At 42.7% G+C, this 26,932-nt stretch overlaps 1 protein-coding gene and 1 long non-coding RNA gene across 2 annotated transcripts in view; one reads left to right on the top strand and one right to left on the bottom strand.

Annotated features, from left to right (window-relative positions):
* HIP1R (huntingtin interacting protein 1 related) overlaps positions 1-26,932 on the top strand; it is a 64,094-nt gene that overhangs the window by 10,207 nt on the left and 26,955 nt on the right. Inside the window, exons 2-10 of the mRNA XM_082203679.1 lie at positions 14,127-14,190; positions 14,906-15,048; positions 15,288-15,344; positions 15,960-16,040; positions 17,938-18,014; positions 18,813-18,874; positions 22,183-22,323; positions 26,004-26,061; positions 26,576-26,651. Coding sequence (XP_082059805.1) covers positions 14,127-14,190; positions 14,906-15,048; positions 15,288-15,344; positions 15,960-16,040; positions 17,938-18,014; positions 18,813-18,874; positions 22,183-22,323; positions 26,004-26,061; positions 26,576-26,651 — 759 coding nt within the window. The remainder of the gene's footprint in view (positions 1-14,126; positions 14,191-14,905; positions 15,049-15,287; positions 15,345-15,959; positions 16,041-17,937; positions 18,015-18,812; positions 18,875-22,182; positions 22,324-26,003; positions 26,062-26,575; positions 26,652-26,932) is intronic.
* On the bottom strand, positions 15,351-20,764 carry LOC309521312. The gene is made up of 3 exons (XR_014214614.1): positions 20,710-20,764; positions 18,491-18,685; positions 15,351-15,864 (listed from the first exon to the last, which is right to left on the bottom strand). It is a non-coding gene; the product is annotated as an uncharacterized lncRNA (long non-coding RNA).

Raw genomic sequence — 26,932 nt, 5'->3', positions numbered from 1 at the left:
AGTATCCTTTTCTTTTATTTGCAATCAGGAAGGCTAAATGCGTTTGCCACCTGCGAACCAGAAATACCAGTTTAGTTTTGAAAACAAAGCAATTACATCCTTGCTTCGTGACTTCATCACCGCTGTGGTTCCGAGCTGTTTCTGAGTCACTTCCTTTCCCTGGGTTGGCTTGGGAGAGCAGGGTGGGCGGACACATTGGCATCTCGGAAGCTGTTGCCGGCTGGCAAGGAGAGTGGGGCTGACACAAGATGCTTGGACCTGGGTAACACATTGCTAAAGAATCGGCCAAGCGTCTGGATTGTGTTCATGGAGGAATAAGTGTCTGTTAGCTTTGATACTGATGCAAAGCTTAAGAAGGGACAAATTGTTATCCAAATGAGGAGGTTAATGCCCAGATCCTATTTACCAGATTTACTTGAATCTAATGCTCACTTTTTTTGGCTAAATTATGTTGCGAAAATTTAAGGTGTGCATTAGATTTGATGTCATATTTACATTCACCAGAAAATACTTTTTTTGGTTTCACGTTTATATCCCACCTCTCCTCCAAGGAGCTATATACAGTGGACACTCGGGTTGTGAACGTGATCCGTGCGGGAAGTTCGCAACCCGCAGCGCCGCATGTGTGCATGCGTGGGTCGCGATTTGGCACTTCTGCGTAAGCGCTGAAACCTGGAAGTAACCAGTTCCAGTACTTCCGGGTTCGGCGCGGTGTGCAACCCGAAATCGCGCAACCTGAAGCATCTGTAACCCGAGGTATGACTGTACATAGTTATTCCCCCAGCATTGTATTACCACAACAACACTGAAAGGTAAGTTAGGTGTGTACAGACAGACAGACAGACAGATTCACCCCGTGAGCTTCATGGCTTGTCTAAGTGGCAATTTGAACCCTGGCCTCCCAGGTCCTAATCCATCACTCCTCCACTGCACCATGTTGACTCACTTCATTTGGATTTTATTTGAGTTTCGTTGGATATAAGTGCCCCTTTTGTGTGTTCTACTTGACTTGTATGCAATGCTTTGCCTAGTATGCCTTCAGCTGGGGACTTTTCAAAGTGAGCTTTGGGGTGTCCTGTGGTGCTGTAACAGCAAATTCGTCTACACAGGGAAGCGTTGCCGGCTCTGTTTGTCTTTGGAGGCTGTATGCCAGGGAAGGCCAGTTGCCAAGGAGCCACAGCAGGAGCGGGCTTTTGTGCCCCGCTTGTGGGCTTCCAGGCAGCATCCGGTCGGAAAACAGGGATGGAGCTAGCTGAACTTACACGAGGAGAGGCTGCTGGATCAGGCCAGTGGCCAGTCCAGCATTGTGCTTATTGTCCCTGCCACATCCTGTTCTCACAGTGGCCAACCAGAGGCCTGTAGGAAACCCGCAAGCAGGATTCAAGCGTAAGAGCACTTGCCCCTCCTGGGATTTCGAGCAACTGGTTTTCAGAAGCAGTTCATCCTCCAACTGCGGAAGGCAGAGCGTATCCACCTTGGCTGATAGCCATCAATAGCCCTGAATTCGCCCAATCTTCTTTTATTAATATATGTTTTTATTGGTTTTTGAAAATACAGCTGTAAATGGGACAAAAAGGACTGATAATCCCGGGACGGGGGGAGGGGACACTGGAAGAAGATTGGATTGTTTTTATTCTCTTTTTTTATTGTCAGAAATGTTTTTATGAAAGTTGCAAAAATGCTGAAATGAAATTACTAGGCTCTTCTAAGAATGTTTAAAGAATTAGGTAAAAAGGTAATGGTTATGAGAAGCTGGTAAAAATAAGATTTAAATTTTAAGTTTTAAGGTTTTATATAAGATAAGATGAAAATAGAGTAAGGTTATGTATTGACAGAATATTATGAACTATGGGAAGGATTTGCTGTGACAATTATCAATTAAGATACAAGAGATGGGAGGGGGAGGAGGTCATGGAAAGAAGGTAAAGAAAGTGGAGAATTTGAAAAATGATGGTTTTATTTTTTATTTTTTATCTCTGTTTTTGTCTTTTTTCTGTAATTTTGTCTTTTTCTTTTTTTGTGTTTTTAAAAATTCTTTTTCAATAAATATCATTTTAAAAAATATATGAAAATACAGCTGTAAAAAGATGCACTGATCAATAAAAGGAGAATAGAAAACCATAGTTGTAACTGTGTCCATTATTCTTTTAAAGCCATCTAGATACGGCCTATACAGCCTAGGACCCTCGTACCTACGGGACCGCCTCTCCCACAGAGGAACTTACGGGCTTCAAATAAAAACATCAGAGAGGTTAGGCTGGCCTCAACCAGAGCCAGGGCTTTTTCGGCTGCGGCTCCAATCTGGTGGAACGCTCTGTCACAAGAGACTAGGGCCCTGCAGGACTTGACATCTTTCCGCAGGGCCTGCAAGACGGAGCTGTTCCACCAGGCCTTTGGTCAGGGCGCAGCCTGACTCCCTCCTTTGGCAATCTTTACAGAACTTTAGCTTATGGTTGCCATCAATTTGATTTTAATTAATTTTTATAATGCTTTTAGAATGTTGCACTATTTTATTGTTGTTAGTCACCCTGAGCCCAGCTTCGGCTGAGGAGAGCGGTATATAAATTTTATTATTATTATTATTATTATTATTATTATTATTATTATTATTATTATTATTATTGGTGGCCACCGCTACCTCTGCGTGAAGAAGTGCTTAATTGTGGTCTGATCCACCAGGGCTCTTTGTATATCTTTCCCTATTCCTTCCACTCCTCCCTCGCTGAGAGACCTAGCATTCGGAGCCAGTTTGGAAATAGCTGTGGTACTTTAAGGCTGCTATAATCCTAAGTCTTCATATTTGCTTTTCAGATGTTGTGCAGATGAACAACCCCTCCCTCCTACTATCCAGAGGTGCATGCCTCCAATTTTCATCCCATCTCCCAATAGTATTTCAAAGGCTGGAAAGGCCTGGTTGTGTTAGGTGGCAGGGACAATAAGCACAACGCTACTCTGCCTTGCGTGCTGCCCTTGCTGAGCCTCTGATCTAGCTGTCATGGAAACCTGCTCATTAAAGATACTGAGCAGCAAACAAAGCGTAACTTTAATAACAATCAGTGTATTTGCATACTCCGTGCACAATTTGTGTCGCAGTTGAACCACCTTAGTTACGCTCCTGGCACACTTATTCAACAATGTACAGTGGTACCTCAGGTTACATATGCTTCAGGTTACATATGCTTCAGGTTACATACGCTTCAGGTTACAGACTCCGCTAACCCAGAAATAGTGCTTCAGGTTAAGAACTTTGCTTCAGGATGAGAACAGAAATCGTGCGGCAGCAGGAGGCCCCATTAGCTAAAGTGGTGCTTCAGGTTAAGAGCAGTTTCAGGTTAAGTACAGACCTCTGGAACGAATTAAGTACTTAATGCGAGGTACCACTGTAATGGAATTCAACACAAAACTGAGGCCTTTTCAGTATCACACCATATTGTAAAAGGGGTCTGGCAACTTTGTTTTCCTCTTAGAGGCCAACACTCCCAGGGTGTGTGTGTGTGTGTGTGATGCTCCTGCTGATGGACAGAGAGGCTAAAAATGTCCTGGACTTTCAGTTTTCTCTGTGACTACCTCATATTAGGAGGTGTCTTTGGGGTGAGGTGGTCTTGATACTTTTATATTTACTTTGTGGGAGCCTATCCTGGCCTAGCTGTTGAAGCAGGAAAAGTTTGTTAACGGATCTTAAGTTTATTACTTTTTTAAAAAAAGCAAAACACTGGTGTAAGTTTAATTTCAAAATTTACTACAGGATAGCTGCAGATCAAACTCCTCCAGGAATATTTGTTGTTTGGACATATATATATGTGAAGAAGGGAAGGGTAAAAGAAAATAATGCACAAGGCAGTTTGTGTGTTTGCTTTAACAATCACGTGAACGAAAGTAGAGATGCATGTGGGGCCCAGTTTTAAAGTTGATGCTGCGTGCATAAGGGGGAAAAACAGCATCTTCATTCAAGATTCTTGTTCTGGGCCGATGACCTATCCTGGCAGTGGCTGAGGGCCTAGTTTTAACTGAGTCACCAGCCACACGGTGGTGGGGTTTTAAACTGATGCTGTAATCTGTCTGGAAAGATGTGCAGGGCCTCCACCACCACCACCCCGCTAGTGGGTGTGGTGGGCTGCTCTGTTTTTCTTTTCTTTGGTGCTAAATCAAGCTTCAAACTGTTCACTCCTATAGCTTAAGGGGTCAATATAAATGCTTGCCAGATGCTGCTTATTACTCAGAGAACATGATGGATCATGCATGTGTGTGTCTGCAGAGGGAGGCTGCCTTACTTCCCCTCAGCTGAGATGCACTGACTGCAAGACCTTCCACAGAAGCATCTATATTAGTATATCTAGTCTCTGTGCTGGGAGTGTTTTGGTTTTTTTTAATTACCCACTCAGCGAGGAAGTTTACTGGTGTGTCTCTGCACAGCCTATACCTAAGGTGTTGCCTTCTTAATGACCCAGTTCACACATTAATGGTTTGCTGTGAACACACCTAAAGTGGACTGCGTCTTTTCTGCACTTGTGCTGGGAGGAAACAAGCCATGATGATGCCTGCTAGGAAGGGCAAATCTGTCTATTTTGGCTTCTCTCGCTTAAGTTCAGTTCTCCACATTTCCACATCAATTTGCCACAAGTGTAGGGTGAATTTCTCCTAAAATTTTTGCAGAGCAAATTTCCCCAATATAATGCAGTTTTGTATGTTTTTTAAACAAGTATATGCATTTTTCCCCACACTTCACCTCAGTAATATGCACTTCTGTACACATCGCATTGGTGTGGCAGCCGCGGGAGGCTCCATTAGCTAAAGTGGTGCTTCAGCTTTAGAACAGTTTCAGGTTAAGAACGGACCTCCGGAATGAATTAAGTACTTAACCCGAGGTACCACTGTATTTATAAAAGTATTTTTGTACTGCCATACCATAAAGTAGAGTGGTGTGCAACATTAAAACATAAAACACCATTAAAAACAATACAGACCATAAAGTGACTAGCTAATTTAAAAAATGAAAAATGAAATGGCTACAAAGACCTGTTGGCGTAAAAAGGTCTTCAAGAGCACCTAAAAGTCAAAAACAGGGTTTGCCTCCTTTGCTGGAAGAATGTGCCACAAGATGTATATCACTACAAGAACCTTGAACCTGTTTGCTTGTTCTCAGACGAACTGCAGATGAAATAAAAAAATTCCTTCCAGTAGCACCTTAAAGACCAACTAAGTTAGTTCTTGGTATGAGCTTTCGTGTGCATGCACACTTCTTCAGATACATGCACATGAAAAGCTCATACCAAGAACTAACTTAGTTGGTCTTTAAGGTGCTACTGGAAGGATTTTTTTTATTTTGACTATGGCAGACCAACACGGCTACCTATCTGTAACTGGAACTGCAGATGGTAAGTCAAGAACAACCCTCGACTATAGATACTGTTTTTGGGGGAGTAAAACAAACCGCAATCCCTGATTTCAAGGGAACACAAGGCCAGGGATTGTGGTTGGTTTTGTCCCAACACAAGCAGGGAAGAATGAAGTGGGTGCAATTCATTTCTGCACAGTAAGCCTTAGCTTATGGCCTTGCCTTCTATGAACAGGCAGAGTCAAGTGCTCTGGAGGGCAGGCAATGCAGCTGTATTTCTGGAGCACAGATGCACAGGAGCAGAGAAAACTTCCTTTTGCCCACTGGTCCATCAAATCAGAAACTGGGGCGGCTTCTCTAAATCAGGGGCATCCCTGGAAAACAGGGACACTTGGAGGGTCTGTGTTGTGGCTCACCATCTGATGCAGTAGAGAGGCAAGGGAAATGCTGAGGATTGACCTGAGAACCCTCCCAATATATAGGTCTATAGGTTTGCAAGTGGTGGAATGGCAAGCATGCTGCTAGATCTATTAAGAGGGAGGGCTGTTCAGACCCGCCCTGTGCTGTCTGGCCATCTACTTCCCCTGGCTTGCGTTACGTCACCTGCTGCCGTGTGGTTCAACAGCTGCCACTTAAGATATTCAACACTAGGCAACAAATCTAGTACATATTACTCCGAGGTGGAAAATATCACAGGTGTAGGCAGTTCTTATTTTTCCAAGGCTATCTATGCTTGCATTTGTGCATCCTAAAACTGACTCTGTTTATTTGCAGCTTGGATCAAAATGCAGATCACGGCCAATTGTAGGTTTGTGAAGGTACTGAGGGGTTCCTAACAGAATGACAAAGCTGAAATGCATAGGATTCTTTGCTTCCTATTTTATATAGATTTATAGTGGGCTTTAAAAAATAATAATAATAAATTAGCATTTGCTTCCTCCAGTGCCAAGCATGATAATTATATACAGTATTTATTTTTAACACTGATAATTGACTGTAACAAAGAGATTGATTGAAGTACGTACTTATTATTTGAAAATTTACAATTCTCTCTTTCCTAAAATTCTGTATTACAAGATGGCTTACAATACGTATATAAAATACAATAAAATACGGTAAATATAAAACATAAAAATATCAATAGATACTGCTTGATTTAAAGAAAAATTCACATTGTGAAGGCCTGTCTAAACAGTGCAGTTTTCAGAAGGCATCTGAAAGAAGGCAGGGACAGTTCCTATTGAACCTCTACTGGCAGGGAGTTCCACAGGGCAGGGTTGTCACTGCATGTGTCCTAGAAATGAGCTGTGTGGTTCCTCCCCCAAAATTAACCAGGTCACTCTTCCACACACAGTATATGCTGTTAAAAGAGTTCCAAATATTAGTTGAATCCAGAACTTCTGTGTCCAGATGTCGGCCATCTTGATGTTTCCAGAATCTTTATGAAGGCAGACTATGATAGTTACCTGTTATTACTACATTTACCAGTATATCCTACTTTTCTCTCAAGATATGTGCACTCTCCATTTTTATCCTCATGACAGCCTTGTGAGGTAGTTTAGACTTGAGAGACCATGACTAGCCCAAAGTCCCCCAGTACGTTTTATGGCTGAATTGCAACAGGGGTAAACTGACCCTGAATTTCGGGGTTCTTGTTAGTTGCTGTAGCTTGTATAGATGGTTAAAGTTTTATTGGTTTGTTGCAGCTGGTTTATGTGCTTTATTGTGTAAGTTGCTTTGGGTCACATTTATGAGGAAAGTGGCTAATGACTAATGGTCTGTGGTAGATTTGTCCTGGATTGAATTTCAGTGTTCTATAATTTCGGTTTCTGTGGGTGGTGCATGCTAATTAACATCATCTTGGGTCATCTCCTTCAGCCACCCAATTTCACTGGATCTGGGAATGTGCTAGTATCAGTGAGTGACATATTTGCATATATTGCTGAAAAGGAGTGAAGGTCAGGTGTTCTGTCTGGGTGAACTGGGAAGTCCATGAAAGAGAACTCAACTTGATACTGAAAATTCATTTAAAAATTAGCATTTTTACAGCACTCTCTAGCTCTTCAAAGTGCTTTGCAAACATTTACAGCTGCCCTGTCCTATCAGCAGTGTTATCCCTGTTTTATTTTATTTATTTTAAAGATTTATATCCTACCTTTCCCAGAGTGCGACCATTCCCAGAGTGGCTCACCAAGTATTAAAATGAAAAAACCCAACATTATAAAAAGCTCCAAAAATAAATGGATCCAAATTTTATTTATTTCGGGTATTTCTTACATGCTCTTCACCACAAAGTCCAGGGTGGGTGATATTTTAAAAACAAACAAACCCAATTTATAATCAGTATGGAAGAATATGAACATACAATTTTGAAAGAGACGAGCAGAAGAAACTCAGCCACAGCAGAATTAATGTTTTATTTATTGGCTGATGGGCAGCGAGCTAACCCTACTGGGTTGCCTGCATGACCCAGTTCTGCATGGGGAACTTCATCATGTAGCTGATCCCTGAAGAAAGCAGTTTTGCTAGCCCTGTGCCCAGTGCTCTGCTTGGAAAGACCCAACTAAGGGACTTCGATAGGTGGGCAGGATAACCTGCCTTGCGATCATCTGGCAGCTTAATGATGCCAGGTGATTGACAGGTGGGTGATCTCACCCACCTGTCAGAGTTTACCTGTGCGGGGTGGGGTCAGATAATAACTTGGCTTTCCATGCCAAAAATGTTCTTCACCCATGGTTCAGAGCAACTGGAACAATATTTTTAAAATATTGTTCAGCTGCTTGAAGAGTGGGCACCATGTCTGCACCATAACACACAGGTGTGGTACTTCAACCCAGAAGATACCAAATTGGCAGTGTGCAATCTTCAAGGGACTGGCACCCATTGCTTGCTTCTTCTAGACTTGGCTGGGTTGGGATGGTTGTTGGTAGACCAGCAGGCTTCTCTGCCAGTGTTTGAGGGCTCATCCAGACTTCCACTTGCCCTCTCAATCAGAAAACCGTGGGAAAACCACTTGGACCCGTGCCTAGAAAGAAGGGGACAAGCAGAAAACCACTCATGGGACATGTGGAAGTGTGGATGAGCCCTTGAGTCTGGCAGAAGGTTACCGTGTCCTATTAAATTCTGTTACTGTATTGTTGTTGTTATTTTTTAAAGGGCCCAATGAAGTTGACCCTTCTTAAGAGGTTGCGCCAACTGCTTTGAGTTGCACAAGGCTGACAACCTTGCTAGTCTCTTTAAAGCGTAATTTCTTAGCAGAGTGCCTTGTTAAGAATTTAATATCACATAGAAATGAGAGAGAGGGAGTTTTATGTGTGCAAGGCCCACCTTGCTTAGCTAAAACTCTGTCACAGGCAGGATGCGGTGGTGACGTTGTAGAGGAGTGGTTAGCTGAGGAAATACTTTGGATTCTGAAATCGAGTTCCTGGTAAAATGACAGCTTAATGAGAAGGTGCCAGAGATCAAAGGCGGAAGGAGCTTGCCTAAATTAACCGTCACAACTTTGCCCTAAATCTGTAGGTGGGGAGTTGCCCTTGTGGGCGGTTTTTATCATAGGCTGTGTAAATACTGTTTCGGTTTTTCATTGTGTTGGCTGAGACTAACCTATCTTCAATTTGCATAACATTTTTTTTAAAAAAAGTTAAAACACTCTCATTTAACATGGTCAGATTAATCTCTACCTCCTCGCTCTTGCACAAATCTTTGAGGAGATTCCAGTTTATTGATTTAATATTTCTGGTATGTTGATGTTTTAATTCAGATGGCTGTAACCATTGTTTGTCTTTATTTTTATACCAGCAGTTTGGCTTATGAATTGCTTCTTGTTTTTACAGTGTTACCTGCCTTTGATTTTCTTCTGAGTTTTTTTTTATTATTATTATTATTATTATTATTATTATTATTATTACATATTTGCTACCTGAAACCTAGAGGCGCACCTTATAAAACAAATAAGCAGTCGCTAAATTTCCCTAAGCAAAGTAGCTGGCCCTTTCTAGGCCCAAGATGGTGGAAGAGGGATCCTGGGCCAGCTGAGGCACAGGCTCTGCTGTGATGTTACACCCATTGCCCCATTCTTACACTCGGTGAACACATCTGGGTCTGCAACAGCATTACAGCAGCAATCCCTACCGCCCCGCCCCCCGCACGTGTTCATTTTGATGGTATATATTGAAAGTGGGGGACTTTTTTTTCACCTGAGGGCCACATTCCCTTCTAGAGAACCTTCTGAGGGGCCACATTCCCTTCTAGAGAACCTTCTGAGGGGCCGCATGCCAGCGGTGGGTGGGGCAGAGGCAAAAGTGAGCAGAGCTGCAGGTGTGAATTTTGCATTTTGTTCAGTCAGCCAGTTTCTACTCAGGCCCTTGGTCCTCCATCCATCCAAGCAAGCAAGAGACATTCCTGTTGTTCAAGGACACATTCCAGGCAGGCAGAAACAGTCAGGGAGGGTGTGAAGCAGGGCTGGTAAGAGGCATGGCCAGAGAAGGGGGGGAAGAGTCCAAGGGGCCAGATAAAGATACTTCGGGGGCCATAGTTGCTTCTGGTTCCCCATGCCTGGTATGAACAGGATTCCCGTGAGAAGGCGTGTAATGCAGGGCTTTCGCCACACAATTGTGGAGTTTCTGATCCTGTGGAGAGAACCTTGCAGTCATGTAATGATGAGTGCAGAGAGGTGGCCCATGGCGGTTGGGGTGCTGCCACAACTCCCCTCTCACATTTATTGAATGTACGAAAGGGTGAATATAGGCAGTCACCCTTATTGATCCATGAGGCAATAAATAATGTTGAAATATCAATCTGGCGAGGAAATAATTGTATGTAAAACTTCTAAGAATTCAAATTCCCTCTGAATGTGGAAACAGTGTTCCAGAAGTTTCCCCACAAACCTTGTTCTAACTCTACTTAATAGACAAGATATTAATAATGAGCGCCATGACAGAAGTTTATGTCAAGTCAAGCCAAGAATTCACTCTCCCTCGCTCTGCTTTGACAACCAGAGCAACAAATAGCCGTTTGCACTAACAATGTGTAAGAGCATGTCTAAGATGACTCTGTCAGGAATGGATATATAATGCTTTTTTTTGCTACTGACCTGTGGAAATGTTGCAGGTTAAGAAGACAGGACAATTAGTCATATATAGCTCTCCAAAGAGACATCTTCATTCATTTATACAGTTCAGCTGCAGGGCTAGTTCTTGGAATCTAAATGAATTGGTGCGACAATGGACTTCTGTATGAAACGAGGTCAGGCCTGGAGCGATTGAAAGGGAGCCCCTCTGCCTAGTCCTGCCAGTGACGGAGAAACGTCCACAGAAGGCAATCATTTTTGGAGAGCTTTCAGATAAATGCTCATCCAAAATCTGATGGCTGAATTGCACCTTTTAAATATCTCAGGATGTGTGCCGACAGCGAATTCTGTAAATTAATCACATGCTGTGTGAAGATGGCTGCCCCGAATCTCATGCCATTTCAGCTTATTTGGATGACCTCAAGTTGTAGTGTAATGAGAGAGAAGAAGAATAAATTCTCTCCACCATAGCTGTCAACTGTTCTCTTTTCTTGCAAGGAATCCTATTCGGAATAAGAGAATTTCCCTTAAAAAAAGGAAAACGTTGACAGCTATGCTATCCACCCAAAGCATGCATAAATTCTATAAACCTCTTTCATGGCCCATCGTTACTTAGCATCCTTTTTAGAAGCTAACACCACCACTGCAAACATTTTAGTCTTTCCTGTAGTCTTACTGTTGACACTGAATTTTAAGGTTACAGTGACCCTGGGGAGGATATTCTAGTATCAGTTACTCCCGTCTTGTTCTTGGTTCATGAATGTTTTAAGATGGCTGCTGCAGCTGCTTCGACTTTTTGCAACAATATTGTGAGAGTCCTGTCCTTATGGTAGAAAACAGGATTCTGCATATTATTATTTTTTAAAAGAGCTTAATAGGAAAAATATCCTGATGCAGGGATAATGTTTTGGACGTGGTCCATAGAAATCTGGGTTTAAATCCTCACCCAGCCAGGTATCTTGCTGGATGATGTTGGGACAGTCACCTTCTCTTGGTCTAAACTCAAGCAGTGATAGAGCCGTATGACTCTCTCCGGGCAGGGAGTTCCTTAGGCAGAGGGTGCCAGCCCAGAAAAGGCTTCCTGGCTCATTGTCACCCTGTTAATACCTGAAGGGATAGAAAGAAAGGGTATCTGTGGTTGATCTCAATTTATCTCAGTGTTTTCATAGATAAATAAAATGTCACTTGCAGTGGTGCTTAGAATGGAGTGAGACATTTTGTGTGTCTGTGTGAGAGAATGGGGAGGGGGCAGCAGTCCCACAGGTCAGATGAACATAATCTCAAAATCCTCTCCTTTCATTTAACCAAAGTTTCTAGCATTTGTAGAACCAGAGATGTGAAGCAAAATGTTCTCGTTTTACTGTGAGAACATAGCTTCCTCTGCCGTTCAGTGTTTTATCCCCACTCCCAGAGGCAGGGGGATTCTGAAGATGCTTTAATGACCGGCTAGGTAAAAATCTGCCCTGATGAACATGGCTCGGGCGGTAATTCTGTCTCGGTGGGGGATGCACCCCATGAGACCAGCTTGAAAGATTATTTTTGGCACACAGATCTTTGTTAGAAATGTTTCCTGAATTGCGGCCACAAATCTTGTCACCAAGTGTGTGGTTTTGAGACTACAGTGGTGCCCCGCAAGACAAATGCCTCGCAAGACGGAAAACTCGCTAGACGAAAGAGTTTTCCGTTTTGGAGGTGCTTCGCAAAACGAATCTATGGGCTTGCTTCGCAAGACGAAAATGTCTTGCGAGTTCCTGTGGGGTTTTTCCCCTCCCCCCCCTTTTCTAAGCCGCTGAGCAGCTGATCCGATCAGCAGATAAGCCGCTAAAAGCCGCTAATAGTGCTAATAGCACTAATCCACTAATCCGTCAATGGGCTTGCTTCGCAAGACGAAAAAACTGCTAGACGAAGAGAATCACAGAAGGATTCTTTTCGTCTTGCGAGGCACCACTGTAGTTGAGTTGTTTTTTTTTTAAAAAGAGATGTTCTGGTGTTGCTCAGCAATAGAATACAGAAGGAGACCTGCTGGATCAGACGTAAAGGCTCATCTAGAGCCCAGCATCCCATTTTCTCCTGTGGCCAAGCAGGACATGAGCTCAGGAGCCCTTGCCTGCCTTCCCCCCGCAAAAGGCCTTAGGCTGGGGGTGGCACTCGGCCATTTTGACCAGTACCCAGGAGTAGATGCCAGCTTTCATTCTTGTAAATGCAAATGTTTTCATATAGACTGCAACCCTTTGAGAGTCAAGGCATCTCCTTGATTCTGTGTCCATGTATACTTTGAGCATTACAGTTTTCTCTGCAAGCATGAAGCCTAGAAAGCTATTTTTTAAAAAAATAGAGGGAAGAGTTACATTTATTCTGCTCTGAGGTATTTTCCCTGGATGTAATTTACCGGAATAAGATTTTTTAAAGTCCTATGTTAAACTTTGCAGTGCGAAGAATTATTTTTGTGTGTCGTGTATCCTGCCCTTTTCCCTAGGGAGATATAACCAATGTATGTGGGAATATCTCATTTTATTTTTCTTGCAGCAACCCTGTGGGATTAATTTAGAAGGAGAGTGAGTGGCTCTAACGTCACTTAAATCAAGATTTGTGATGGAGCTAAGATTTGAATTTGGGTCCAAGCCCAACATGCTAACCATTATGACAGAATGGCAAATATGCTTGGGTGTATTTTTTGTTCTAATTCAGGAATGGGAATATTTTGAGCACAGGACCATTGAATTCATGCTTAACTATTCTGAATGGTGCTGCCTCCCCCCACCCCAAGTCTTATCAAAAAGCTCCATCTGTTCTTGTATTTCCTTGGGTTAAATTCACAAACATACCTGCTGCCTGATTTTCCAGTTCAGCCAGGATAAGTATTTCGATTCAAAATTCACACATCGAAACATTGACATGAGAAACTAAGATTCGTACAGTGTGAGAGTGAAGAGCAGAAAATAGTGTGTATGGGTGTTCTCTTTCATCAGCGGGCTACAGTTGAAAGGCAATTTGTCATCCAAGAGCCGGAGAAGGACCTTTTTGTCTCCAAACCTTGCTCAGGGGCTCACAGAAGTACAATAAGTGGCTGCCTAGTGCTGGAAACAGGATGTTGGGGAGTGTGGTGTGATCATCAAGCTCAGTGGGCTTCACACTCTCTTTTGGGGAACTCTGGGGTTCCTCAGAACATTCTTGGGCATACCTCAGATAGATGATCAGTAACAGCAGATAAGCCTCACTGGAAGATTGGTCATCCCTACCTGTCTAGTTGTGACAGTATCGCCATAAAATTCATTTCTGATGTTGTTGGACTACCTCTTCCATCATCCTTGCATATTGGCTATCCTGGTTGGAGCTGACAGGGATTGGAGTCAAGAAACACCTTACGTTTCCCACCCCTGATTTATTGGGGTGGCTTACTGACAATTTTGATATATTCAGTGCTTTTTGTGGTAAAAAATGAGCTCCCGGTACTTATATATTGATAAGAGGCTTGTGTACTAGCACAAAATGGCTACCATGCGCAGCTGATGAAAGGTGCCAGGACTCTGTACCAGTGAGTACTGTCACCAAAAAGCCATTTATGCATTTTATTTTAAATGTAGGAATTCTGTGGGATTGTGCACTTAGTCATAGTGTTATCGTCATTGTTACTAGTTGATAATTAGGTTCCATATCATTGTATTTGCTAGAAATGTAAACATCAGTGCTATTCTTAATACTGGCTTTCTCTCCCCTTCCCAGGCTATGAGCATCAGCAAAGCAATCAACACTCTGGAAGCACCAGTCAAAGAGAAACATGCCCGCAGTATCCTTTTTTCCGACCACATCACTTGTTCGCTTGGCTTCCTTAAGTTAAATTTGTTACCAGTGCTATTTAATAATAACACTAATTTAATAAAGTATTAAATTTCGTAAAGTACACTTAAGTACAAATTTATTAAAGTAGACATTTAATAAAGTACACATTCAGTAACGAATATACTATCTGGTGGTTTACAGAGTAACTTCCAAAAATGACAGACCAGTGTCTCATTTCCTCCTCTTCCTCTGTAATATGTAATGCCTCATGTTCTGGGTGCCATTTGCTGTGAGTTTTTTCCACATACATATCAGAAGATGAGGTAAACCAAAGAGTGTATCACAAGAGGAAAACTCAGCAATGCTAAAAATCAAATCCATAAAAACTGTTAAAAACAAACATATTTCTATCAAATTTTGGTGAATACAGAATACAGGATTACTTATGATGTTCTTTATTTAGAAGACAATCCTTCATTGATTTGGTGATGTTCAGAGCAGTGACTCAAAAGCTGTGGTAGAAATTAAGATAAATATTACATATTTATTACATTTATACCCTGCCTTTCCTTCAACACTTAAATGTTTCTAAGTGCTTCTGGGGCTGTTTTTCCATTGTTGGTGATGGGAAAATCTCTTAGGAGGCTGGCCATGTTTCGTTGTCCTTCCTCCCTGCCCCCTTAAACACCTTGAATTTCAAACTGCCCTTGACTCCTATGAAGGAATTATTCTGGGGACTCATCATGAGAAAGGAGCATTTACTTTTTGGTCATATGCAATTGGTCTCCCTTTGCCCAGCAGCGCCATCCTCAGCTGGAAGTTTTGCCACGTTCTCCACAAAGTCCTCCGCGATGGGCATCCAAATGTAAGTTTGCTGGCCTCCTTCCATTCAACCAGTGTGAAACGGAAGAGAAGAGGCTTAGATTTTTTTTATTGTTCTATAAATCTTGTAAAAAATAAAAATAAATTAATTAAGCCTGTTTGACCTTTTATAGAAGAATAGACAGGGATCAGTATAATATCCTTTGGAAAACAGGTCCTGAATTTCTGATGTGGCCAATTTTCTTGTGCTCCTAAGTTTTCTTCACACACTGTCTTCTCTAGGTTCTTCAAGATTGTCAGCGATATCGAAGTAACATCCGAGAAACTGGAGACCTCTGGGTGAGTTCCAGAAATGTGCTTCCAGCTGGATGCTCCAACTTTGAATTTTATACTGGATTGAGAACACTTTCTTCAAATGTTGTCCTGGATATAGAACAAAGATCCCTGGTCAGCAACTATGCCTGGTCTGCCCTGTTGGGGGTTATTTTGAACTGGAAGTGTGGAATTGGCGGCGGGGGGGGGGGGCGGGGCGGCACAAGGCTACCTTCCATCTTTCTCCGAAGACCAGGTGCTGCTGATCTATAGTCTTATCGTGGCTTTTAAAGTTTCCAAGGGGAGCGGGGTAAATGTCATTTCCCAAGAGACAGATTTTGTTTTGAGGCTATCAATTGCTGATCTAAGCCAGTGGAGTTAGAGAGCCAATGTGGTGTATTGCTTAGATTGCTAGATTAGAACTTGGGAGACCAGGGGTCAAAGTTGTCACACAGCAACAAAGCTCACTTTGGCCAGCCACCATTTTTCAGCTTCACTTCAAGGTTCTTGTTGGGTGGGGAGAACTGTGTACAGCAACCCTGAGCTCCTTGGAGAAAAGGTGGGATATAAATGTAAAAATAAACAAATAAACCTGACTCCCCCCCCATCCCTTTTAATGAAACGTTTATTTTTCCTTGTTAGGGCCACCTACATGATCGATACGGCCAGCTCGTAAACATTTATACCAAACTTTTGCTCACCAAAATTTCCTTCCATCTAAAGGTAACTTCTCTTTATGCAGCTCCTGCACACCTTATCTTCTCAGCGGTTTTTTCTGTAGGGTTGCTACTCTCCAGTTTGTGGGAAGGGGCTCATCTAGTTTCAACCCCAAGAGCTGCATCCCAGCAGGGGCATTATGGGAGTTCCCTCCCACTGCCTGTTTCTCCCTCCTGTCAAGCAGGAAAGATTATTGTAGCTGTCTGCAGTGGACCTCCACAAGGAAATTAGTCTGACTTACGAGGGTTGAAAGGCATGCCGACCTGCCTTCAACTGTGGTTGTCTCCCAGCTGGGATTCTGCTTGGGGTCCCTCCAGACTGGTGTTTCATTGTGGACGTACTCGGCAAACATGTTGTTGACAGAATAATAGTGCATTAGTAGTAGATTTATTTTGCTTTGTTAGTAGTTCTGTGATGCTTCCCCAATTCTAGCACATTAGTGCTGTTCAGAGGGGCTGTAAGCACAACTTTTGCAGGAAATTACAGGATATGTACTTCTTTAGAGATGAAGCATCTTTTCTTCAGATGCAGCTTGAATGCTCAATGAAAAGGATGTCTGGAGGGGCTCTAAACTGTGTTGGGTTAGGTAACTAGTACTGAAAATCTGGTAAACTTGAGATTCTGCCTAGCTCAGCTCAGCATTCCACTTACCATTTCTAGCCATTGCCCTGCCAGATGGCACCTTAGCCTTGGCCTCCACCCCATTACCTTTCTGGAGAGAAGCAGTGTTTTCAGTGTTTTGGCTGAATCACATTGTTTAGTTCATGTTACAGGTAACTACATAATACTCATTCCACAGTTGTAAGAAACTATTTTAGTAAGACTGCACCTACACTTTGGAACTGCCTGACTGTTGACATCAGGCAGGTGCCTTTGCTGTATTCTTTTCACTATTCTTTTTGTTTAGGAACCCTATCCTCATCCTATCCAGACATGTAGATGTCAACATGCTTTAATCAATTTTAATGTTAATTAATTTTAAATGTTAAATGTTCTTAATTGATTTTAACATCTTTTTATTGAGAATTTAAATATTTATTATAAACTGCATAAATGTTTTACTACAATCAAGTGGTATATAATTTTTTAAAATTTAATTTATTATGTAGCCCTGAACTGTCCACTCTTACAACCACATCCTGTCGTAAGATAGCCAAGTAAAAATATTTTTCTGGGCATGAGAATTAACCTAATGTATGAATGCACTGGGGACATGTGGGCAAAACAAGGAAAGCTTGTACTAAGGGTTTATCTACACTTACCTTTCCTCTGAAGAAGTGTGCATGCACACGAAAGCTCATACCAATAGCTAACTTAGTTGGTCTCTAAGGATTTTTTTGTTAAGTTTGTTTTGTTTCGACTACGGCAGACCAACACGGCTACCTACCTGTACCTTTCCTCTGTGTGTTTTAAACCTCTGTGTCTGAGTGCCTTTTTTGTTTACTCTGGAGGTTTCCCGCAGTAACCTGCTCTTTAAAGCTGAATTGAAGCAAATGGCAATCTGGGGAAAACTTGAATTGCTGTTTGTTGCACCTCAGCTTTAAAGAGTGGGCTTTTGAAGGGAAAGCTCTGGGAAAAGAGAAAAGGGTGCTCAGACACGGAGCTTTAAGGCACAGACCGTGCCTGGAAAGAACAGGATAAAAGAGAAGTGTGTGAGTCATACCATTTGGTTCATCTAGCACAGTATTGTCTACAGCGACTGGCTGTGGCTCTTGAAGGTTTCAGACAGGGTCCTCTTCCAGACCTACCTGGAGATGCCAGGGATTGAACCTGGGACTTTCTGCAAGCAAGGCAGTTGCTCTCCCACTCTTTCTGTGTCTCTTTGTCTCTCTTTGGGTTTGGTTATGGCAAGGCAGCCATCTCCTAGTGAATGAATGCCAATTCTTATTTTTCTCCTCCAAAGCACCCCGAATTCCCCCCAGGCCTGGAAGTGACTGACGAAGTGCTAGAAAAGGCTGCAGGAACAGATGTGAATAACATGTAAGTTTCCCCTGCCCACCCAGTCCCCCACCTTTCTGGTTACTTGACATCTTCCACAAAGCATAATGGCTGCCTTTGTTCCCTGGGTACAAGTGGAGTGTCCCAAGTGTGAAATGTACCTCATTAAAGATGCTTTGGATAGGAGCCCAAGTAGCTCCTTGGCTGCCTAGTTCTGATATTAACTGATCCTGCCAGATCAGTGTTGCCTAAACTTCCGAAACCTAGATTACAATTTTGTGTTGTTCTTATTCTTCTGGATTAAAACTAGAGGCACAGTTTTGCTCTTGCACTCAACAAGATCTGTCTATGTTCTCAGTCAGCTCCTGGAATGTTGAGCAAGCCTCTTTCTTGCAGCTGTGGGACAGCCCAGTTAATATTATCTCTTGGCATTTCACACTCCCCTTTAGTCTAGGTGCCCAGGAATGGGACCGTGTTTTCTTGGCCATGGGATGCTTCAGAGATCCCCCCATGCCTACCAGCTGAAATGTAGGCAACATCCAGGAATCACTCTGGGTTGATTCAGAGGTAATGCCAAACCATGGCTTGCTCTATCCATTGTGTAGACTTCAAGCTGTGACTTTGTGTCTTCCCCAATGCACAGGCAAACCATGGATTGTGAGGTTTGTGTGTCTCAGCCATGCTGGCTAGGGCTGATGGGAGTCCATCATCACCTGGAGGAGACAAAAGGTTTTAAAAAACATGGTATACCATTTCTGAAAAGGCAGGCTAATGACAGGATATTTTGACAGTCGATGGTCCTTGTTTTATGTCTCTCATTAAAAAAAATTTTTTTTGTAGCTTTCAGCTGACAGTTGAGATGTTTGATTACATGGATTGTGAACTCAAACTGGCAGAATCAGGTAATCTGACTTCAGTTCCTTCCTTTGTTTCCAACTTTCTTTCTCTCTTGTTGCTCATAAAATTGCGTGTGCTCCAGGATTGTCAACAGTGCCCCCACTCAAAAGTTCTGGCTTACTCCTATGATTGTAACAGCAGCAGCTGCAGAAAGTGAGAGTCAGAGCTTTCCACAACACAGCCATAGGCATTATTTGTGAATCAAATGGCTGCTAAAAGTACAGGAGCAAGACAGACTAGTAGTTTTTTGTTGGTTTTTTTGATAGGTTGGCAGCCCTTAGCATATTTTTTGGATGCTAGTGTAATTCCAAAGTACATATTCTGCACAAAGACAGTCTGAATTCAGCAACCTGTGTAAATTATGCATGCTTTTGGAACCCTCCCTCTCCTACAAAACCCCTCAGATGTCTTTCTTTGTCAACTTCGCTTCAATTCTCCAATAAACAGAGGCAGAGCGCTGGTCTCTGCCCCACCTTGGCTTTGTTGGTTTGTGACTACCAGCCAACAAATGTGTTAATACTCCTTTAGAAATTTATTATTACTATTATTATCACTCAAAGTACAACTCAGGACTTACCCACGCTAACTTTTTACTTTGCTCTTTCTAGATAGAGGTCTGCACTTTAGCGCTTTGTGTCCAAGTGTGTGTGTGTTCTTTTTGCCCTAAGCTTTTACAACAAAAACACACTCTTTAAAGCTGAATTGGAGTAAATGTCAATTCAGGTTTTCCACAGCTTAACGTTTGCTCCAGTTGAGGTTTAAAAAGTGGGTTTTCATAGGGAAAGCTCCGGAGTAAAAAAGAAAAGAAAATGGTGCTTGGACATGGAGCATTAAATAATGAACCTGTTAACGGAAAAATCCGAGGGCTCCCTTAGACAAAAACAAAGACACCAATCAGGATAACTTGGAGCAAAACAGCAGCCTGTAGGCTTGGCCTTTATTGAACTGTTTCAACAGGGTGCTCCCCTCACTTGCAGGAGAGAGGAAGGACACAGAAAAAATGGTGTGCAAGGTCTTATAAAGACTTTTGAAATTTCCCTCCTGTAGATCAAGCCCACCCCCAGAGATATCATGCATACATCACAGAAAGGAGGGGTTGAGGGAGGAGTTGTGGTGGTAACCTGAGTGTCCTGTCACTTGGCTGGTTCCCCCTTTCCCCCTCCCCATGAATACTTTCCAGGTGACAGAGGGGAGTTTGCAGTTTCCTGCCCCCAGAGGGAAGAGCTGATTATTGTCCTTTGTTCCAGTCTGTGCTGAATTCACTCCCATATGCAAGTTCTTTGTGATCTTGATGGTCTTCTGTCTAGGACCATCAGGGTTGGCATAGCAACTGGGCAGGGCTCCTGTGGATGTGCTGGTATGCTCAAGGGATTATGTATCAAACTTTCCCCATTTTGTAGTCCTTCCTTCATGGAGTAAAATAAAAGTGGAACAGTGCAAATCCAATGTATGGTTGATTTTCTATGAATTTATAACAGAAGCGCAGTGTATGTAGTGTGTGAGTGTGAGTGTGTGAAGTTTGTACAAACTGAATGATTGGGGTGGGGGGTGGGGTTTCCTGCTACAAACCATGCCTGGAAAGAGCAACGATAAGAGTGGATGTGTCTTCTGTTGGCCCAGAACCTACAGTACTTATGTTCAGACATGTTCAGAAACTACTCTCAGGTTTAAGCTCCTCCTAACCATCAAGGCGCATTATTTCTAGCTATTTGCTGTGATAATGCTAGGCAGAAGCCTCTCTTCTGCAGGAACCAAGGCAATGACGTTCTCATGCCAGACTTCCACATGTGGCATTTCTGAGCACAGTTTCTCTTGGCGCAGAGCATTGAATGGGCCTTACCTTGGGATGTTGCAGGTCATGACTGTGCTGTTCTCAGTCATTTGAATGACCTGGTGTTCTTTCTGTTGCCAGGCAAGGCTGTGTGTGCTCCTAGTTAATGATAAAGCTTTCATAATCTGAGAATATTGTGCTTGGTCCTGCCCAGCAGCAGCCTGAGTAAACAAAGGTGATAGGAGCTGAAGCTGCCAGTTCAGTCACGGGGAAATCACAGTCCTCCGGTGCACACTGGTTCCTTTAACAGGCCAGTTGTCCTATGCCTTTTATAACCTCAGATGTTAACATTTTCAGAATCTAGGAATCTCCCTTCTGGATTCCAAACAAAAGCCCCCATAGATTTTCCTCCCCATCTGCCAAATAAAGTGGTGACTGGTGCTCTTTGGGACTGATGGAGCAGGAGGAACCAGAGCCAATCACAGGCAGAGTCAACAAATTCTAGTTTGTTCCCCATCCTCCTCCCTGCCAAGTTCTACATGGGCAATACCAAGACTAAAGAGGAAGCTGATATTATCAAGGTCACCCCCTGAGCCACTTGCAACTAAGAAGGCAGGCAGGTGAGCACTGACTAAGTGCAGATTGTTGTTGATAGGGCTCCGTTTGCCATAACAGAGCAGCCTCCACTGGCCAAATACGTTATCCAACCTTGCTGCAGGGTGTGAAGGAGGATGCCAACTGCTGTGTTTTGTCCCTGGCATCTGGCGATTAGAGGCATGCGGCCCCAGAACAAGGAAGGTTATTTATTTAGAAGATTTACATCTCTGTTTTTCTAGACTTGGTTACAGCAGTTGTGGAAGCATGCACCATTTTATATAAGCTGCAAAGTTCAGTTAAGCTTCCCATTTGATTTTTATGCATTATGCACATAAGCATGTGTGTGTGTGTGTCATTGGTTTTATTTAAATATGCACAGGCAGAGGTGCATATACTGCCAACTTGTTTGCTGTGCTGTTTAGTTGTGTTTAGGACTAATTGATTGGAGATATAGAATATGTATATGCACACACACAAACTTAGAAGCAGTCAAACAGCAGATGAAGAGATCCTGTTTCCTGTAAGTACATTGTCAAACACTAAGTAATAATATATGAAAAACAAATGATCAAACAGAGAGAGAGAATGCTGTTTAATTAAATGTTTCAGCTGAGGAAGGTTGAAACCAAAATGTTCATCTAAATAGTATTTTAAATCTCTATTTTAATTTATAAACCTACATATAAATAAGCATGCACACATACAATTCTATGATTCTATGAACATGCACACAGATACTGGGGTATCCAGAGACCTTCCAGTAATCCAGCACCACCACCACCAGCAGCAGCAGCAGCAGCAGCAGCAGCAGCAGCAGCTGTATTTGTTATTATTAAAGGCACCATCTCAGTCTTAGCTTTCCATCCATAGAGGATACTCAAGGCAATAAAATGCAATAAAAACAGGCCTCAAATCAGTATTTGAAATTTCCTTTCCTCTGTTCAGTTTTCAGACAGCTCAACACCTCCATGGCTGTCTCCCAGATGTCCGCAGTTCAGTGCCGGCTGGCTCCCCTCATTCAAGTGATCCAAGACTGCAGCCACCTCTACCATTACACTGTGAAGCTGATGTTCAAGCTCCATTCCTGTAAGTCGCTCTTGTGGGGGTGTGGAAGCATACCATGGTTCAGGTGCAGTTCTGGGACATTTGGGGAACGGTCCATGGCTCAGTTGTTAGGGCAGATGAATTGCATGTAGGTTTGTTCTCTCTGGTTCTGTCTCTGGTGTCTCCCAGTTAAAGAAAGAATCTCAGGTGATGGGAAAGAGGCTGACCAGAAATTCATCAGCCAGTTAGAGACGGTGTCAGTCTACCAGAAGATGTTGCCACTGCTCTTAAGGTAGCCATACTTGAACAAGGAAACTGCTAAACCACAATTTGTAAAGAAGTTAAACTCTAATTCACTTGTGGCTGAGTAGAGACAGTGGTTTCGTTTCTCATTCCAGATGTTAATTTACTCCCCGTTGTCAGTTCGATTGTTTCATCACTTGTCACTGCATTCTACCTCTCATTGAATTCTTACTCTCTGTACTTTTTGTATTTAATTTTTCTCTGACCTTACCTCCTTACGACCCTCCTCATCCCTTATCACTGTCTGTGTGCATGTGTGAATGCAACCAAGGATTACACTTCATGCATTTGATGAGATGGACTCTAATTCATGAAAGCATATGGTGTAATAAAATATTTTAGTTCTCTTGGTTGATTTTTTCCAGTCATAGTGGACGATTCTGCATGAACAAAGAGTCTGAGCTGGTATAAGGCAGCTTCTTGGGCTCACAAGTTCAAGTTGTTTTTGCACTCTGATCAGGGAGGTTTTGGAGGACTTCAGATGTCCCGCGAAGGTTTCTCAATAAAAAGAGGAGTCACTGAGCTGTGGCCCTTCCCCACAGCAGGGACTGGGCAGAAAGCTGATTGGGGTCCACTGGAAAATCACCAGATGGATTGCAGTAGATAAGTACTCACCATCATCATTTATTAAATTTCTATACTGCCCTCCACCTGAAAATCACATGGCAGTTTACAATATAAAACCACAAAAATAGATACCGTAATAACAAACAGAAACAATAACACACACACACCCCACACACACAGTTTAAAAGGCCATAGAGTTTCTGACTCCCTGGTCCGCATGGCTTATCTCACCTCTTGTCGCTGCGGCTCACTGAGAGGGAAAGGTTGACATGGTGCAAACACACTGTTGGGAGCACTGGATTGGCTTCAGCAGTGCATTTGCACCGTGCTGACCTTTCCCCTGCAGTGATGCTATCTGGTAAGCCTTACCAACTGCTGCTGCTCTCAGTAGTTTACATAGGGAGTGAGTCAGACCATGGGCCCATCCAGTTCAGTATTGTCAATATTGACCAGCCGTGGCTCTCCAGGATTTAAGGCACTGAGTCTTTCCCAGCTCTGCCTCAAGGTGCTGAGTACTGAACTGAGGATGCAAAGCGGATGTTGTACCACTAACTGCTGAGCTCTGGCCCTTCCCCAAAGCAATGGAAAAATCAGAAGAAGCAGACTCCAAATGCTTGAAGGAAAACTGATTTCTTTATTTAAATCTTCCTTTAAGCACCTGGATGTTATTCCTCTGCTTTCCCTCCCTCTATCCGTGTTTTCTGGGTTTTTCTGATTGGTTTTCAACAATAGCAAGAATAACAACAAAAAGGCTTCCCTTCTGTTCTAAACTAGGCTGGTAAAATTAAAATAGCTGGGGTGCTTGGGTGGGAGAATCAGGTGTGTGGAAGGGTCAGCTGTCAGCTCACTATTGAAAACTAGTCCCTGAGCTGAAAATCTATCTGCTCTGAGCATCATGGTCTTTAATTTTAAGTGTTCTGAGGATGGACCAGTCAGTCAGTTCCTCATTTTTACAGGCTTAAGCTCTGTTTCCTCCCTTTCCACATCAGTTTGCTTGGATTATTTAAAAATGAATTTAATGAAAATTTATCATTTTAGTGTGCACTTCTCCAGATATACACATTTTAATACAATTTTACCTAATACACTCATTTTTACAGTGTTTTCCTCTAATATTCTGCACTTTATTCTGCAACATATGCTTGGCTGGGGAACAGCTTTGCTGTGTCCTCTGCAAAGTATGAGGATGAGAGAGTGAATGATTTGCCTAAGGCTATGTGGGAAATGGGTTTTTTGGGTGGGACAGCTATGGTGAGATTTGAACTCAAGATTTCACAGTTCACAGCATAGCAGCTGTGCCATACTAGCAGCTCAAGGCCTTTGCTTACCTCTTATCCTTTTAGGCTCTTCTGCCAAACAAATGGGCTCTGAATGGAGTTTATGAATAGTATTCTTTAAAAAAAGCAAAGCCATAAATAACACTCGAAATCAATAAACCATACAGTCCAGACTTTCCCAACCTCGTGCCCTCCAGATGTTGCTAAATTCCAGCTCCCATCATCTCTGACTTCACTGGTTGAACTGGTGGGAACTGGAGTCCAACAAAATGGCGGTTAAGATACAGACTGCCCTTTAAGGCTATATAGAGCCTGTTATTTGTATTCCACAATGAGAAAGAATTTACTTGAAAGGTGGGTAATAATAATATCTGTCTTGCTGATGTATGTGAGAGAAATCCCTGCTGATATTTATCTGCTCTTCCCCTTCTTGATCTCTCTACACTAGCTTCCTTCTTTACAGTGGCCTTTCTATCTTTCTTCTTTTTAATTTTAAAAAGGAATTCCCAAGGGGGAAAACCAGCATTCACAGGTTTTCATTCCACCTTCCGTTAGGGAGCTTAAGTATATCCTGCCGTTGGCTTTTCTGAAACCAGGATTCAGTTCCCAGAAGGACAGGACTAACCTTTAAATATGTCATAAGTTTTGCACAAGACTTATGCTAAGGAAAGCCGGAGGATTATTAAGCATATTTGTGTACAGTTGGCCAGATTTGCATTAATTTTGCTGAAGCCATAGAGGGAGAAACTGAAGCCTGGAAAGACCTGCTTATTTTGACTGTGAACGATGTGCTTCCTTAAGAGTTCCAACATCCAGGCATTAAATCAGCCATATTATTTATTTCATAAAATTTATATAAAAAAATTCCTTCCAGTAGCACCTTAAAGACCAACTAAGTTAGTTCTTGGTATGAGCTTTCGTGTGCATGCACACTTCTTCAGATACACATAAAATCATAAATTTATACATTGCTTGATTGTTTAAAAATACTCTCAAAGCATTTTAGAAAACATAAAAGAGTAAAGGCAATAAAAGATCATAGAATCCAACTCACTGTATGTGTTTAAAGATGAAAACAGAAGGACCAAAGCTTAGTATTGCTTTCTTTGCATGCAAAAGATCCCAGATTCAATCCCTGGTATCTCCAGTTAGGGTCTAAAACCATCAGTGAGCTAAATGGAGTTTTTCTTTGGAATGGCTGCCAGGTCCTCTGCTTCCGGAACCATGACTTTTCCAAAAGTGCTTCTCTTCCTCTTCTCCCAAAATTTCACAACCTGCAGCTCAGTGGCAGAGCATTTGCCTTGCAGGCGGAGGGCTTCAGGTTCAGTCTCCAGCACATCCACGTAGAACTGGGAACATTCATTGCCCGAAACCCTGGAGAGCTGCTGCCAGTCAGTGTAGGGAGTACTGAGCTAGATAGACCAATGCCCTGACTCGGCATAAGGTCACTACCTATGTTCCTAGCAGATTGTGAAAGAAAGCCTTGCTTGGGTGCCAGGTGTGCTTTTCTCTGGCTCAAACCCCTGTGTGTGCTTTCTTGGCAAATGGTCCATTCCTTTCTTTTGTCTTCCTCAGGTCTCCCGGCTGATACGCTGCAAGGGCATCGTGACCGTTTCCATGAGCAGTTCCGCAGGTAATATAATAATTAGAATTATATTTATTTTTGTATTTAGCTTTAATCCGCCTATTCCCCTGACAGGGCTCGAGGCAGCTTACAGCTAAAAGCATATTTTAAAAGCAGCCATTAAAAAACAAATAAATACGCATGGGACTGCACTGTAAAACATTATTTTAGAGATAGGAGAGAAAAGTAAGTTTAAAAGAAGCGTATATACGCCCTTCTCTGGTGAAAACCAGGTAATGACTTGTGGCCTGCTTTTCAATCTGTGCCTGGGCTGAACTACATCACATAGGATGGAATGGAAATCTTTGTGGTTAAGCTCACCATTGAGATTTTCAGAAAACACCACCCCTACTAGTGGGCTTCTTGGACACACGGCTTCTGGTTGGCCATCGTGGAAACCACAAAGCTGGAGTAGATGGTCCCTTGCCTCATCCACCAAGATTCCTCTTGGGTTCTTAAGAGTCAGACCACCTTGCTGTTGGTTTCAGTATTGACAATTCTGTTTCCCCTCTCCTCTCTGTAGCCTCAAAAGCTTTTTCAAAAGAGCATCGGACATGCTGTATTTCAAGCGGCTCATCCAGATCCCACGGCTGCCTGAGGTACAGTCTCTCTTCTGCCTTCTCCTGCTGCTCCCCAGCCCTGACAATCTGGGGCTAGGCCACCCACTACCAATGCCCCCAATTACTACTGTTTGTAAAGCATTTCCTGAAATTTACCCTAGTTTACCCTAGGAAATTCACTGTGTGTGAGAGGGGGGTGGAGAGGGAGAAAGCACCTGTCTGCCCGATCCAATCTCTGGGTGTGTATTTGTGAGGCTGCATTTATGAGGGTGCCATCTAGCCTCACCTGCACTGTAAATGTGCCTGACTCCTTTTGTTCC

This window comes from Podarcis vaucheri (genome assembly GCF_965113315.1).
Source record: "Podarcis vaucheri genome assembly, chromosome: 16".
Lineage (NCBI taxonomy): Eukaryota > Metazoa > Chordata > Lepidosauria > Squamata > Lacertidae > Podarcis > Podarcis vaucheri.
The sequence above is the reverse complement of the archived record's forward strand: the minus strand, read 5'-3'. Positions and strand labels throughout refer to the sequence as shown.